A 15,121-nucleotide genomic window follows, 5' to 3' on the forward strand; every position below is an offset into this window, starting at 1 on the left:
TATATGTTTTTAAATCATGGACATTAAATAAAATCTTAGACATTTTCTAAGATATGGTAGCTCTATTTGGGCATTCATTTTCCTTGCATGATGATGCCGGCGAGGCCTGCACCTTCATGCCCATCATATTCCTTGTCTGTACAGCCCTCCATGAGTTGCAGCGCATTCTTCAGCCTTCTGTACTCCTGGAAGATCTCTGTGTGATTTTGGAGGGGACATAGAAAAGCTTTTAGAAAACCCCAAAGGAATCAGTTTGATACCAGTGGTGGTTGGTCCACTAGGGCGAATGGGGCACCGCCCCACCACTATAAGTGTGCCTTCAGCCAGCTCCCACCTGCCTGCTTTCTTATGTACAACCAGTCAGGTGGCTCTGCCTGTCATTGGCCTGCCTGTCATTGGCTCCACCTACTGTTGGTCTCCTTGCCTTCCGTCCTATTAGTCCCAATGGCCACCAATCACCATGTTTGATACTATTGCAAAAATTATAAAAGATATAAAAAAAATCTGATCCTGCAGACACACTTAAAATACAGAATAATGTACTAAACAATACTGTAACATTTTCAAGTTAGAGAGTCCAGGGAATCTTTTGGCATATAAAATGGCTTAACAGTAAAGACATGTTGCCTCCAGTTAAAAAGAGAAAAGTAACAGCTTAGCAGGGATGTCCAAAGGAATTGCAAAAGAATTTTAAATTTAACATGGACTCTTTCGTGTCGCAGCATCCAGAGACTGGTAATACCCTGAGGACTTTTAAAACAAATTCAGTATTCTCCATCTGATTGCAGAAGGTAAAATGAATCTGAACATTGAAATAAAGCAGGAGGAAGTACAGGCTCTGAACAGAGCAATCCCTAGGGTTGTCTACTCAGAAGTAATTAGGTTTACCTTATTAGATTATGTAACACTGAAGACAAAACTGACAAACTTGTAAAGCTGTATGATGATTTCAGATTTCTTTTTGTAAAATCAACGTACATGTAACAGAAGCAATTGGGATAAACATCAAGAAAGAATCTTATGAGTATTGGTAACTCTTTAGTTGGTTAAAATGGTTTGAGAGTCCAGTTCAATATCAAGCTGTGTATTTATGACAGGTGTGGGGAACCTGTGACCTTAGATGATGATATACTCCAACTCACCTCAGCCCCTGTCAGCATGGCAAATGGTCAAGATAATGGGTTGCAGTCCAGCAATACCTGAAGGGCCACAAGTTCCCCATCCCTGATTTAAGAAAAGATAGTGATTACTTACTCAAAAACCACTTTTATGCATTTAGTAAGAAGATATAATAAATTATCATTGCATGGGTAGGTTTGAATATGCCTTTCCTATGTGGGAGAAATGCAGTTAAAGTGAATATTCCCCTAAATTATTTTTATGGAATTTATCTGGTACAATACCTGAAAAAGTGTTTTGACTTACCATGTAGAGGAGAAAAACAGATTTTGACTGAGTTGTTAAAGGAGGATAAAGATGAGCTCTGTATTTTTATACACTCTCTCACTAGCATGGAGTAAAAAAAAAAATCAGAGGCCCAACTATTATGCATACAGCGATTTTATTGTGATCACTTTTCCTAGAAGTATGGGACAAGTTAAAGATAATGCCAGGCACATATCTCCATTGGCATCAGTAACTAAGGATGGTAATTTTCTATTTAGGTTGGCTTTTAGGAAATTTTGACCTGGAGGAGAAGCATTAGATAGACAAGTATATGAATTTATGAGGGGTGATATTGTAAAATCTTACGGAGAATTAATAGACAATAAGAGGCACGCCTGTATGCCTTTTTATCAGTATTTCCAAGTAAGAGCTAAACAATACGTTATGCTGCAGGCCATGGAACTTCCCCTAGCATTTTTAAAGAACAAGAACCAGCCACTGGAGGCTGCAACCAAGAGTGGGTTGGCAGTTTTTTTGGAAGGGATGCTCCCTGCCAACATTTTACCTCAGAATCACCACTTAAAGTGCCCCCCCATCCCCATGCAGAGTAAAATATGTAAGCCCCCATCTATTTTCCTCCACAGGGGAAAAAAGTGGTTCCAGCAATTTTTAGGATGAAAAATGGCCAGTGGCAAAAGTGTTGAACAGCCCTGTCTACCTGCCCTTTTTTTACTATGCATGTATGTATGTTGAGAAGGAATCAAGTCATGGTCAAATTTTCTCTGTTCTCTCTGTTGCAGGAGGAAGAAAATGGAAACAGAACAGGTATGTAGCTATGTTTCTTTTTCTGAGCTTCAGGAGTGGGATTCAATCTTTTGTGTGTATGAATCTGAATCTGATGTGTTTTAACTTGATAATGTAAAAATGCATACTCATGATATTTTAACGTGAGCTAAATCTGTGTTGTGATCCTAAATGAGCATTCTTGTTTAAGAACATTAAGAAATACCTTGCTAGAGTAGATCAGTCTACCTAGTTCAGACTTCTTTGCAAGAATCCCAGCAATCTTAGGGGTTAGGCTGTCCACTGGAAATTGGTTCATGACTTGTCAGTGAATTAGTCTTCTGCGCCCATCCTTGCTTTACAAAAAAGGTTGTGCATCTGTGTTCACATGAACAAATCAAACAGTCCTTCAGGGATTATTCAAAAGGGCAGCACTCGTACACTGTATAAACAGGAATATACTCCCAGTTTGTCCCCAAAATAAGAGGATTGAGCATGGTGAATTTTGTGTGTGGGAGGTTACCCAGAGTTTTCTGTATGCACGTCTTTTCTCATAATTCCTTACATTCTGTGGACAGTTGCTGCCTAGAGAGGAAGTAGCTATCTCCTCTCTGATAGAGAAATAATGTGAGAGGACATAGGGATGGTTCTGCTCCAGTAACATGAACAAACAGTTGAGGCGTAAGAAGATATGGGCTTTTTTCCAAAGGGGAATGCATACTCTGAAGTTCAGAGGTATCTCTGTTTACCAAGTATCTATCCCTCTCTCATAATACTATAACACAATAAAGTTAAATGTTAGAAGATTCAGGAAAGACAAAAGGAAGTACTTCTTCACACAGCATATAATTAAACTGTGGAATTCCCTACCACAAGATGTAATGATGGCCACCAACTTGAACAGCTTTGAAAGGAGATTAGGCAAATTTATGGAGGATAAGGGGCTGTTAGTAATAGTGGCTATGAACTAACTCAAGTAACAGAGGCAGTATGCTACGAATACCAGTTGCTGGGAATCATAAATGGGAAAAGGCTATTGTGTTCATGTCCTGTTTGTGGGCTTTCCATGGGCATCTGGTTGGCCACTGTGAGCACAGGATGCTGGACTAGGTGGGCCATTGGTCTGATCTAGCAGGATTGCTTTATCATAGAGAGGGAACGACCTTCAAGGAGTACTATTTTCAGTGCTGTTTGAATGGCGCTTCCTATTTCTAATGGAATGTGGCCATTTAGGCTATAGAAATACAGGGATAGAATGAATCTCGCTCTCTGTGACTACCTGCACATTAGAACCCTTTTAGCACAACTGAAACACTGATTTTCCACACTTAGCTGGAAGCAGAATTAGAACAGTGGTTTTATATTTCTCTGTTCATTGTACTTTCGTTCACACTTCCTCGAAGTAACTATAAACAGTACTATTTAGTCATTAAAAGAAAAGAAAAGACGAAGGAGAGAGACGAAATAAATAAGTCCCCTGTGGCAAAGATGAAGAACGTGTGGCCCTCCAGTTGTTGCTGGACTCTTAACATCCCTGACCATTAGCCATGTTGGCTGGGATTGATGGGAGTTTGGAGTCCAACATCTGGAGGGCCATAGGTTCTCCATTCCTGTTGCACGGCAGAGAAACAGACATTGCGATAATTTTGGGAGTCTGTTTATCACTTATTCCCCAGCCTGGATCCATAGGAATAGAATGGGCTGAAGATCAAAGGTAAAATATTTCTTTTAAATACACAGGTGCCCTGAAAACCTTAATAAAACTTTGCCTGTCCATCTTCAACAGTCTGTTGCTGCAACTGAGTTTTATCACAGTAAAACAATTGCTATAAGGCACGTCTCAAAAGACTTGGGATGATTACTTTGAAAACAGTAGGCTAAAAATGACATTGTATGAATGGTTTGTAAAAAGTGAGTGCATAAAGAATGGCAATTCCAGAGAAAGGACTAGTGTTGTGTCATGGCTGTTCCGTCCAAAAGATGACTTTCAAATGGAATTAGGAAGTTGGAGTGTGTCTTACTTCAGGCTTTGTTTAGCTCTCTGGTTTGTAAAGAATTGAGACTTTTAAAAAGTATATGAGAGCCTTCTGGGACTGTCTCATAAGACTTTCATTGAACTTGATGTTTCTAGTTATGGGGAAATGAGTGTACTCCTGTGTGTAGGTCATATGTGAATGGGACAGAAGTGAGGTATGCCCACTGGAATAAACACTGAAAAAGTGAAGCATGCCCGCTAGAATAAACAGTGATGGCCTTTATTTCATTGTGTACAGCACCTGTGGCCTTCTAGATGTTGTTAAGCTCCCATCAGACCCTGTGGAAGCTAAGATTAGTGGGACTTTGTGAGGAGAACATCCTGGTGGATTGTGTAGAGTCAGATCTTTCTGTCTTCTATTCTCTCTCTAATGCCACCCAAATGTACTTCCTGAGTTGGCTACCTTAATTTGCTCCATTGTAGGGTTGCCTCTACATCTTACAAATCTGTTGTGTCTCTGCAAAGTAGAACCTTGCAGTGAAACATGTGTGGTGCATTGCAGTACTGCCTCTCAAGTCCTCCTGGAATCTTCTGCCCCCACTCCGATCCCAATGAAACTGTGAGTTTGAAGTAATTCAGAGGAAGTCATGTATGATATGACAGCTACGGGTATAGATAGCTTAGTTACAATGTTCATGCTGTTCTTGGTTGGCATAACTCCTTGGTTGGACTATTGTAAGGTGTTATAAAAGGGGCTGCCCTTGAAGATAACTCAGATGCTTCAATTAGTTCAGAATTGGTTTCCAAAAACTCTGTCATGTAGTAATGGAGGTGTACAACTGTGCACCCTGTGGATTGTGTCACACTATGGCTGTTTTTCAGAGAAGGTTGGGCCTAAGATCTTTGGCCAGTTAGTCTCACGGTCAATCTCTTGAACCATCTGGTACTTGTGGTGTGGGTGGGGAGCTGTATTACACCAATTCTTAAAGAATAACTCTGGCCACCTCTTTGCCTCTGGGCCCGATTTAAGGTTCTGGTGCTTGCCTTTAAAGCACTAAACATCCTGAGACCCAAATACTTGTAGGCATGCCTCCTTCTTCAGTTCTGGCTGGGGCTGATGGGAGTTGTAGTCCAACACATCTGAAGGGCACAAGGTTGGTAAAGACTGCCTTAGTCCATTCTGGCTTGCAACCAGTGGAGGCTGGTAGAGCAGAAGTCAAGGAGACCAACAGTAGGTGGGAGCCAGACCAATAACTGCCAGAGCCAATGAATTCTAGTTGCCTCCATTTAGCTCCCTGCTGAGTTCTACAAGGATGACACTGAGTAAGGAGGAGGAAGCTGAGAGCCAGTACCAATCCCTGAATGGGATATAAATAAGGCAAGCAGGCAGGGGCTGGCTGAGGGCAGACTGTAATTGGTGGGACAATGCCCCATTTGTCTAAATAGACCAGCTTCCACTACTTGCAACTTTAACTATGCTTGTCTCTTGAGAGAGTGGGTGGGAGCTCTCGGTACTGGAGTTTGAAGGGCAGTTCCATGAGTTCTTCCAAGATAACTGGAAGTGGGCATAGTTTGCAAGCAAGTTAAGCTGTGGTAAAGAATGCTACTTTCTGCTTCCTTTTCTGTTTGAAGGACAGAATACCTTGAGGCAGTATTTTGAGCTGAGCAGATCTGATGCCGTTGGAACGCATCACTGCTTTTTATCCTTGATAGAAAACTTTTGTTAGCTTTTCTGGGAGCTACACTCAGTCACCCTTAAGGGCAGGCACTGGGAGTTGCAGTCTAACTAGCTCTGAGGGCTGCTAGTAGTCATGGGGGTGTACAACTGTGCATTCTTTGGATTGTGTCATGCTATGGCTGTTTTTCAGGGAAGGTTGGGCCTAAGCACTTTGACCAGTTAGTCTCATGATCAACCTCCCAAACCATTTGGGACTTGTGGTCATGATTCCACTCCCACTATCCTGTATGGCTGTATCACAAAAGACCACGGAAATAAGTATGAGACCCGTCAAGACTCCTAGTATTTTGTATTTAAAGTGCTGGTTATTGTCTATAGAGTCCTAAATGGCTTAGGACCTCCTCCTGCAGATACCTGTTCGAACCTTAAGATCATCTTCAGAGATCTTGCTTCAGTTGCCACTGTCAAGTGAAGTGGGGTGGGTGACTACAAAGGAGAGGGCCTTCTCAATGGTGGCACCCCAGTTATGGAATAGCCTCCCTAGAGAGGCTCACCTGGAGCCTTTTATGGCCTTCTTTGGCACCAAGCAAATATATTTTTATTCAGCCAGGCCTTTCTAAACACATGATATAAACAAACCCTAGGCCTTTGTTGCTTTAACGTGGTTTTAAATAAACTTCTCAACTCTTTTAGTGTAGTTTTAAGCTGAGCTGTTTTTGTTGTTTTAATTATTGCGGTTGAATGTAATTGTTTTTCTTTTGTAAGCTGCCAAGAGAATTTTATTAATTGTTGGCCATCGAAATTTAATAAATAATAATACCAACAGCACTACCTCTCTTTCTGTTCACCCTTAAGGCCCCTCCCGGAACCGTCTGGAGCCCATGGACACCATCTTTGTGAAAAGTGTGAAGGAAGATGGGCCGGCACACCAGGCTGGCCTCCGGACAGGTGAGAAAAGGGAGGTCTTTCTCCTAACTTAAGTTGCTCCCCTAATGATGTCTGTAGGAGTACCCAGAGAACTATTCTCATTGACTGGCCAGTTACTGACTGATCCAATCAGCTTTCTCATGTCTGAGCCATTTGTTGGTGCTAGTAAAACCAATGTTGATCGTTTTGTGTGGCCCATTCAACCTGAAAGCACAAAGTGTGTAGGGCCTGGGGGTGTGCCACCTCCACCCCAAGCTTTCTCAGTTGAGTGGCAAGGTCTGAAGAGGGGCCTTCTAAGCGTGTTTTGGCTGAATATGCCTAGAAGCCTCCCTCCAGTTGGGAACCCTGCCTTGTCAGGGTTCCTGATCACAAAGAGGCTTCTAAGTGTGTTCAGCTGAACGTGCTTCAAAGCCCCCTTCAGGATGTCCCACTCCATGCTGAAAGCTTGGGGTGGAGTGGGAGCCCCCTGTCCCCAGTTCCTGCCGGGCCTTACACATTTTGTGTTCTCATTCTTTGTGAATGGGTGGTTACAAATATATAGGACACCCTGCTGTATATTGTTTCATAATTTACTCTGGTTGCAAAATTCAGCTTTTCTTGGTTCAAGTTACTTTAGTGAAGAGCTTTTAAAAATATTTTTGGATAGAACAATGCATAGTCTTGTATATATGATCAATGAAAATACCCCTGATATATTTTAGATATTCTTCCTTTTTAAAAACACACCTTTTCTTTTGATAAAGGGTAAGACATAAGAAAGCAAAATAAATCCCGAATTGTTTGCCTTGTGTTAATTTTTGTGTTGTTTCCTATCATCTTCTGCAGGAGACCGTCTTGTCAAAGTAAATGGCGAAAGCATCATTGGGAAAACCTACTCACAGGTCATCGGCCTAATACAGAACTGGTGAGTCCTTCACCACCATCTTGGCCCTTATAGGCATTTCAAGGAACACAACCTTTAGAGCTGCCTCTTTTTCATCTCTTTTTTGAAAGTTTCAGGTTTGTTGTTGTTTTGGCAGAAGAGAAGGCTGAAATGAGACATTCTCCCTGCATTATTTATTTTACACGTTTATACCTTACTCTTCAATACTAGTACAGTGGCATTGCTCTGCCTCCACTATCAGAGGCTGTTTGCCTCTGAATACCAGTTTCTAGGAATCACAAGTGGGAGAGTACTGTTGTGTTCAGGTCCTGCTTGCAAGCTTCCCATAAGCATCTGGTTTGGCCACTGTGAGAACAGAAGGCTAGACTAGATGAGCCTCTGGTCTGACCCAAGAGGGCTCTTCTTATGATCTTACATATAATTCCGGGGTGGTGTTTTATTCTTTGGAAGAGTTCTGTGTAAGTTCTGGTGGTTGCTGAGATGACTTAATAGTGCCTCCCCACCCCCAAGACAAAAGCACGAGTCTCCCCCTTGCTCAGTTTTAAAATGGGCCAGTGTCTGTGCCCTGGATGTCTTGCCCAAGTACTCCTCCCAACCACATCTTTTCAGTGCTCCATCCTGTAGTGCTCTTTATTTATTTATTATTTATTTTATTTATTATTTCAATTTATATACCGCCCTTAGCAGAATAGCTCTCAGGGCGGTGAACAAACAAGATAAAATACAATATATCATAATAAAAATCATAAAAACATATACAAACAAACAACAAAAAACACTACAAAAACACAATACGACAAAAATAAAAAATACGGATTAAAAGATTAAAATGGTTAAGAAAATTAAAATGCCTGGGAGCATAAAAAGGTCTTTACCTGGCGCCGAAAAGATAAAAGTGTAGGCGCCAGGCGTACCTCTTTATAATCCATTTGCCATGTTTGCAGCATTGTCTGCTGTCTCCACCTGAACTCAGCTCATGCTGATCATCAGGCTGGCGGCAGCTGTTTTATATCCCCTGGCACTGCAACTGGCTTGTTCACAGGGACATTGCTTGTCTGATGTTAACCATATGAGCCTGTTTCATTGGGTCTTCTGGGACAAACTACCATTTCAGTCCTCCTCTCCCAGAACCCTTTCTGTCAGCAGCCATTTCCATCAGGCTGCATCTGAGGAAGAGGACAGACAGGAGAGTGCACTTCATTGGGGCAACTGAGACCAACTGCCATTTTGGCTCCCAGAACGTTGGTGGTCATTTTAGCTGGCCTCTGTAAGCTCATTTTAGAAAACTTGGTGACTTAATTTCCTTGCTTTCCTCCTTGTTCCTTTTTTCCATTTGTGTCATATAAGCCTGTGGTAAGGAATGTCTTGAGGGCTTTTTTTAAACCTCTCTGTGAAGTGCATAGAAAATTTTAGGCATTCTTTAAATTATCAGTGATGTTCATAACAGCCCTACTCTGGAGCTTTTTGCCTGGAATGTTCTTGAACCAGAACTACACCTTTGGAGCATCACAGGGCTGCTGCTGAAAATGGCATCCCTGTTATAATTTTTTACCCTCTTCCTCCCTGTCTCCCCTCACTTCTGCTCAACATCATTGACTGCTCGTGATGGCAGGATAATGCAGTGTGGTGATGGTACTGTGAGGGGGGATGCAAGTTCCATTCTTCTTACAATGTATATTTCCCTTCTCATAATTTGTAGATTCTGATCCCTCAGGTGTGTCAAGTGAACTGTGTCTAATGATGAGTTCAGGAATTCCCATCCCCGACCCCACCCCCAGGATCTTATGAAAATGCATCTGTACCCTTGACCAGGAGAAGCCCTACATTCAGCACTTAAAACTTTGTTTGTTCTTGAACCAAAGGGGGGGGATGACCTAATAAGAGACACTGCCTTACCTTGTTTTGAAATGTGACATTGGGCTCCATATTTAATTAGCCAGAATTGCGTATGGGACGTGGGGAGGCAAAACTGACCTGAGCAGGGGACCTAAATATAGCGAATGGGGAACGTGGAGAACGAAATCAATCCAGCTAGGAACTATATATATAAAATGCTTGGCCCAGAAGCATCAAAGGCGTGTGGAAAAAGCTAACCTAGCCAGAGGAAAACAGAGAGAGGACAAACTTTCCAGATAAGCTGCAGAAAGCAATTGTAAATGTTGGCCATCAGACGATTTGTAAGGCTTATGAAAAAAAGTTTGGTAAGGATTACTTCCCTCATGTTCTGGCTCCAGGCCCTTTTACCACTTGGCTGGGAGTTAATGGGGGTGGGGGAGAAGCAGAGCTGGAAAATTCCTTAAAGTCTGCTTGCCACGAAATCTAGAGCTGACTCCTGAAATTTGGAATTATTATTTTTCCCCATCTCTGAGATAAAGGAATTGTGACTTCTTCCATCTGTATGTGCTGCCTTCAAGTCAATTCCGACTTATGGCGACCCTATGAATAGGGTTTTCATGAGGCTGAGAGGCAGTGACTGGCCCAAGGTCACTCAGTGAGCTTCATGGCTATGTGGGGAATCGAATCCTGGTCTCCCAGGTCGTAGTCCAGCACCTTAACTACTACACCACAATAAATGAATAAATGGAGGAGAGTGGGAGAACAAAGATTAGGATGAGAGAAACAAGGATCAGTATAGCCAGGCTTCAGTGGTTAAGGGGAAAGAGGCATTCTTGCCAGTGCATCAGATTGATTAAGTAGCTATTCACTAATAGGCAAAAAACCTTGCGGTTTAAGAACATACCTATAGTCCACAGATATTACTATCAAACTTTAAAAAGCATGGAAATTGGGCAGCTATAGTGAATGCACCAGAGGAGCAGGAGACCTGACCACATCTCTTGAGTTATTGTACTGCCCTACAAATTGGTCAAAATGCAAACACAATTTGGGTTGGTCTTTCACAGTCCAATCCACTTGCTGTGTACCTTGGAAGAATTTGGTAACATGTGCCTCTGAGCATATGGTGAGTGGTGGCAACACCTGCCATCTCCAAAGATGGAGAATTATATTTTTGTATGTTTGTTGATGATGTTCTTACTGTGCTTCTTTCCTGTGTTACTAATGTTTCTACAGAGAATCTAATCTAGAAAATTTTATTTCCCTTATTATTCATCCTAGAAATCTGTGTCAAATTTATTTTTATTAATTTCAAAGCCTTTTTATTGCTCGATGTCATATGGTGGTGAAGACAGCCTTTTGTGTTTCAAATTGGAGGTTATGTTCTATTTCTATTTTGGGTGCATTAACAGTTGAATCTGAAACTGTAGTTTGATGTAAAATCAGACTGATTACAATATGTGGCTACTTCAGCAATGACTCTAGTTGCTGGAAAAAAGAGGATGCATGTTTTCAGCCTGCTATGTTTAAACCACTTCATTTAAGGCAAGGTGTCATGGTCAATTAAAAACATAGAGCACACCTAGAATTTTGCTAGAATATATTTCACCTCCCACTGTTTTATCTTGTGCAAACTGAGACACTCCTGATGTCCACTGGAGACTATTCTGCAGAATAGTCAGTGCCATTATTCCACAATTATTTTTGGAGTTTTCTTAGTGTAAATTTTGCAAAGTGTTGCTGTACTTCACATATTCACAGATATAGAAACAAAAGAAAATGATTTCCTATAGGAAACTTCACTAAAATTGCAAAGTAAATCAGACATATTTAAAGTGACATATATCTGAACTATATCAACTGTCTTAATAATGTTGCTTCCTCCCTGCTAAAACAAGATCAGCACAGCACATGTCTTCTTTCTATAATTTTGGCTAGTTGCAGGTGTTGCCACCACTCACCATATGCTCAGAGGCACATGTTACCAAATTCTTCCAAGCTACACAGGAAGTGGATTGGACTGTGAAAGACTATCCCAAATTGTGTTTGAATTTTGACAAATTTGTAGGGCAGTCCAATATCTCAGAGAGAAGGTCAGGTCTCCTGCTCCCCTGGTGCATTCACTATAGCTGCCCAATTTTCATGCTTTTTAAAGTTTGATAGAAATATCTGTGGGCTATAGGTACATTCTTAAACTGCAAGTTTTTTTGCCTATTAATGAATTTATCTGCTTTTTAAACCGAGAGGTAAGAAATGGGATCCTGTGCAAGTTTGTTGAGAATGGATTGATCATTTGCATGCTTATTGAGTTCAGTGGGATTTACTCTCCTGCAATCATGCTTAGGATAGGTAAAACTGACCGGGGGGAGGGAGGGCTGGAGTGGGCAGGGGAGGAGGAAGAGGGTAGGGGAGGAGGAAGGGAGAGGAGAGGGGAAGGAGGGGAAAGGCAGGTCTGATCATTTGCATGCTTACTGAGTTCAGTGGTATTTACTCCTATGCAATCATTTGAAGGGCCACAGGTTCCCCAAGCAGACACAGCTCAGGTTCTAGTGTCTAAAAGACCTTTTACATTTACCTCCCTGTGCATTAAAACTATCATTGGAGACCCTTCTGTGTGCTTTTCCTTTCCGAAGTCAGGGAGGTAGCAACCACTGAGAGGGCCTTCTAAGCTATGGTCTTTCCCCCCCACCTGCACCGCCACGTGTGGGATGCTGCCCCCAGGGAGACTTGCCTGGTACTGTCCCTTTGGCACCAAAGACCTTTTGCTTTTCTCAGCCCCCTTTTTTAAACTTTGGCTGAAATTGGTTTTAATCTGCTGCTTTGGTTTTAATTCTGCTGTGATGCTTGTGTTTTACAATTTCTGCTATTTTAAATTTAATTGTTTTGTTCTGTTGATTTTCTTGGTTTTAATTGTTAGACTTCCTGAGAATAGTCTACTTGTAGTTTATTTGCCTTTATGGATAATTGTTAGACTTCCTGAGATAATTCCCAGTACCCTTAACAAATTAAAGTTCCCAGGATTCTTTGGGAGAAACCATGCTTAGTGTTCTGTATGACAGTATCTCATAACTGGAGCTCGTGTACTGGTTTTGGGAAAGGAAATATGAGTGTGTGCATGTGGGGATACTATAAGAGAGGTGGGTGGGTGGTTCTGAAACAGTATAGTGAGACAGAGAGTTCTTGTTCATCCCTAACCTGTTTTATCTTTTGCAAAATCCCTTCTCTCCATTGCAGTGAAGATGCTTTGGAACTCTCCATCATGCCCAAAGATGAGGATATTCTACAGCTGGTGAGTGTTTTGCTGGATGATGTCCTGGTGGTTTTGCTGAGCTGCAGATCTTGAGAGCAGATTAGACTTAACTGAAATGTTCCCATGTTGATTAAGGAGCACAGCATTTTTTGAGGGCCTAACTAAAGATCACTGACATACATGTATCATGAAATCCCAATGGTCACTATTTTTAAAGGAATATATTCATAGGGAGAGGGCAATTTAGAGCAGAGAACTGCAGGAGGAGGGGATCTTAACCCCTTTCCCATGCCTACCACTTCTCTACTCATAATTGGCCTTCTCTCTCTCTCTCTCTCTCTCTCTCTCTCTCTCTCTCTCTCTCTCTTCATTTATTTATTTATTTATTTATTAAATTTATTAGTCGCCCATCTGGCTGGCTGTCCAGCCACTCTGGGCGACGTACAGAATAAAAACATACAAATACATTAAAACATTAAAAATCTCAACAATAATAATAAAACCTAACCCACCCCAAAGTCTGCCTGAAGAGCCAGGTCTTCAAGTCCCTGCGGAAGCTCATAGAGGGGGCATGGCAGAGATCATTGCTTCTCCACCCTCCAATGGGGATTTGAACACATGCTTACCATTTGAAATATAATTGGGGAGGACAACAGTAGGGGAGAGGTGATTGGAGTAGAAAAGTTGTGCATAGAGGAAGGTAAAGCATCCCCTTTCCCGGTGGATTTTCTGCTCTGAATGGCTTCTTTCTGAAGCTGACTTTTCTTTAAAGAAAAAAATATATTATGGTTTAATTAGGTGTATCTACCAACGTTTGGTCCCTGAGAATAGGTTTACAGCAGATAAGCTTGTATTTGTAATAGTAGTTATTACATTTATACGCCACTTTTCCTTCAAGGATCTCAAGGTGACATACAAACATGGTTGTCCGCCTTCTGATTTTATCTTTAGAACAATCCTGTGAGGTATGAGGTCTGTGAGATAGTACCTAATCAGATGCCGGTATAATCTGGATCTGAGGCTTTTTGCAGATCCTTTTAATTTGGACCATTTGTGTGAAGTTTTTGCCAATGCGATTACATTCAGCTGCTTTTGCCTTTAACTCCAGATTAAATCGATGCGACAAAACCCCAAAATTGCTTTTTAAATCTGCACCTGCTTCGGTGTGCTTCTAACGTGTATTACAAGTGCCTTTTTTTGGCTGCGCAGTTTCTTTGCCATTAGATCCTCCCTTTTCTCCGCCCCTTTAACTGTCTCTGGGCATCATTTTGTTTCCTGCCGTTGACAAAGCAATTTCCGGTCGCTCTTGCCTTCCTTTCTCCCGCTTCCCCCCCAATAGATTTCCTCTCCCGCTCCTTTAAACAAAATCACATTCATCCAAATTATTCACCCTAGAATATCTGTGAAAGCTCTCTGCATGTGATGTGAGCGGGTTTCCCCCCCCATCCCCGACACCAACAATTCCCCGAGGGTAGCAGGGAAGAGCTGGAGCTCAGGAAATTTCTTCCTGGAGAACTCTTGCTCGGCCCGCCGCCAGAGAGGGAGACTCCCCTTCAGCCTTGGCTGGCTCTCTCGCTTGAGCTGTGGGGGGGGGGGTGTCCGCAAGCTGCTATGCGCCGCTCGCTGGAGCTACACCCAGGCTTGGAGCGTGTGCAGCCACGGCGAGAGGAGGCTGGCGAAGGCGCTGCTGGGGTAATTTATAAGTGCCCAAAAGTGCAGGGGAAAGGGTAGCTGCCTTGGCGTCTCATCTTGGCGTCTCATCCTAGCATCTGCTCCACTCACGGAGAGTGATAATATTAAACGGTCAATGCTTCCTTTAGTAGTTGCTTTTAATGTCTCTCTAAAAATAATAGTTTGGGGTTTTTTTATGTTTTGCAGAACACATGCTGAGGCTTGTCCCGTGGTGCCAAAGGCACACCAATCTCGTGCAGGGGCAGCCTAACATCCATGGGTGGGAGTAGGGGGGACAAGAGAAAGCCTGCACCGCAGGGAAGGGGGGCAGCTGTAGATTCCCTTTCTTTCAAGCGCCTATTTCTCCCTTCGTTTAGGGAAACACCGCCCCTTTCCCGCCTCTGCAGTTAACATGCTAATGTGTGGGCGCGGCAACAAGGAAATGCTGATAGCAGTAAATACACACACGTGTGAATGCTAAAAAGAAAAACAGCCAATTTATTCATAGCGAGGGCAGAAGTATGTGAGCTGTCAAAATCAGTTGCGATGGAAAAAGCAGCATTTGTAATGTGGATCTTGGCTCATACGTGAACCAGCCCAGTTACTGGCCCAGGGTCACCCAACGAGCTTCATGGCTGAGTGGGGATTTGAACTCCGTTCTCCCAGGTTCCAGTACAATACTCTAACCACCACACCACACTGGCTCTCAACACAATAGTTTATGTTGTCTCT

At 42.4% G+C, this 15,121-nt stretch overlaps 1 protein-coding gene across 4 annotated transcripts in view; it reads left to right on the forward strand.

The window, feature by feature from the left end:
• Positions 1-15,121, forward strand: part of ARHGAP23 (Rho GTPase activating protein 23) — a 221,296-nt gene that overhangs the window by 135,129 nt on the left and 71,046 nt on the right. For all 4 annotated transcript variants that reach the window (XM_061588157.1, XM_061588156.1, XM_061588155.1 and 1 more), the window contains exons 3-6: positions 2,187-2,211; positions 6,678-6,770; positions 7,575-7,653; positions 12,703-12,757. In XM_061588157.1, the coding sequence (XP_061444141.1) occupies positions 2,187-2,211; positions 6,678-6,770; positions 7,575-7,653; positions 12,703-12,757 (252 nt within the window). The remainder of the gene's footprint in view (positions 1-2,186; positions 2,212-6,677; positions 6,771-7,574; positions 7,654-12,702; positions 12,758-15,121) is intronic.

This window comes from Rhineura floridana, chromosome 11 (assembly GCF_030035675.1).
Source record: "Rhineura floridana isolate rRhiFlo1 chromosome 11, rRhiFlo1.hap2, whole genome shotgun sequence".
Classification (NCBI taxonomy): Eukaryota; Metazoa; Chordata; class Lepidosauria; order Squamata; family Rhineuridae; genus Rhineura; species Rhineura floridana.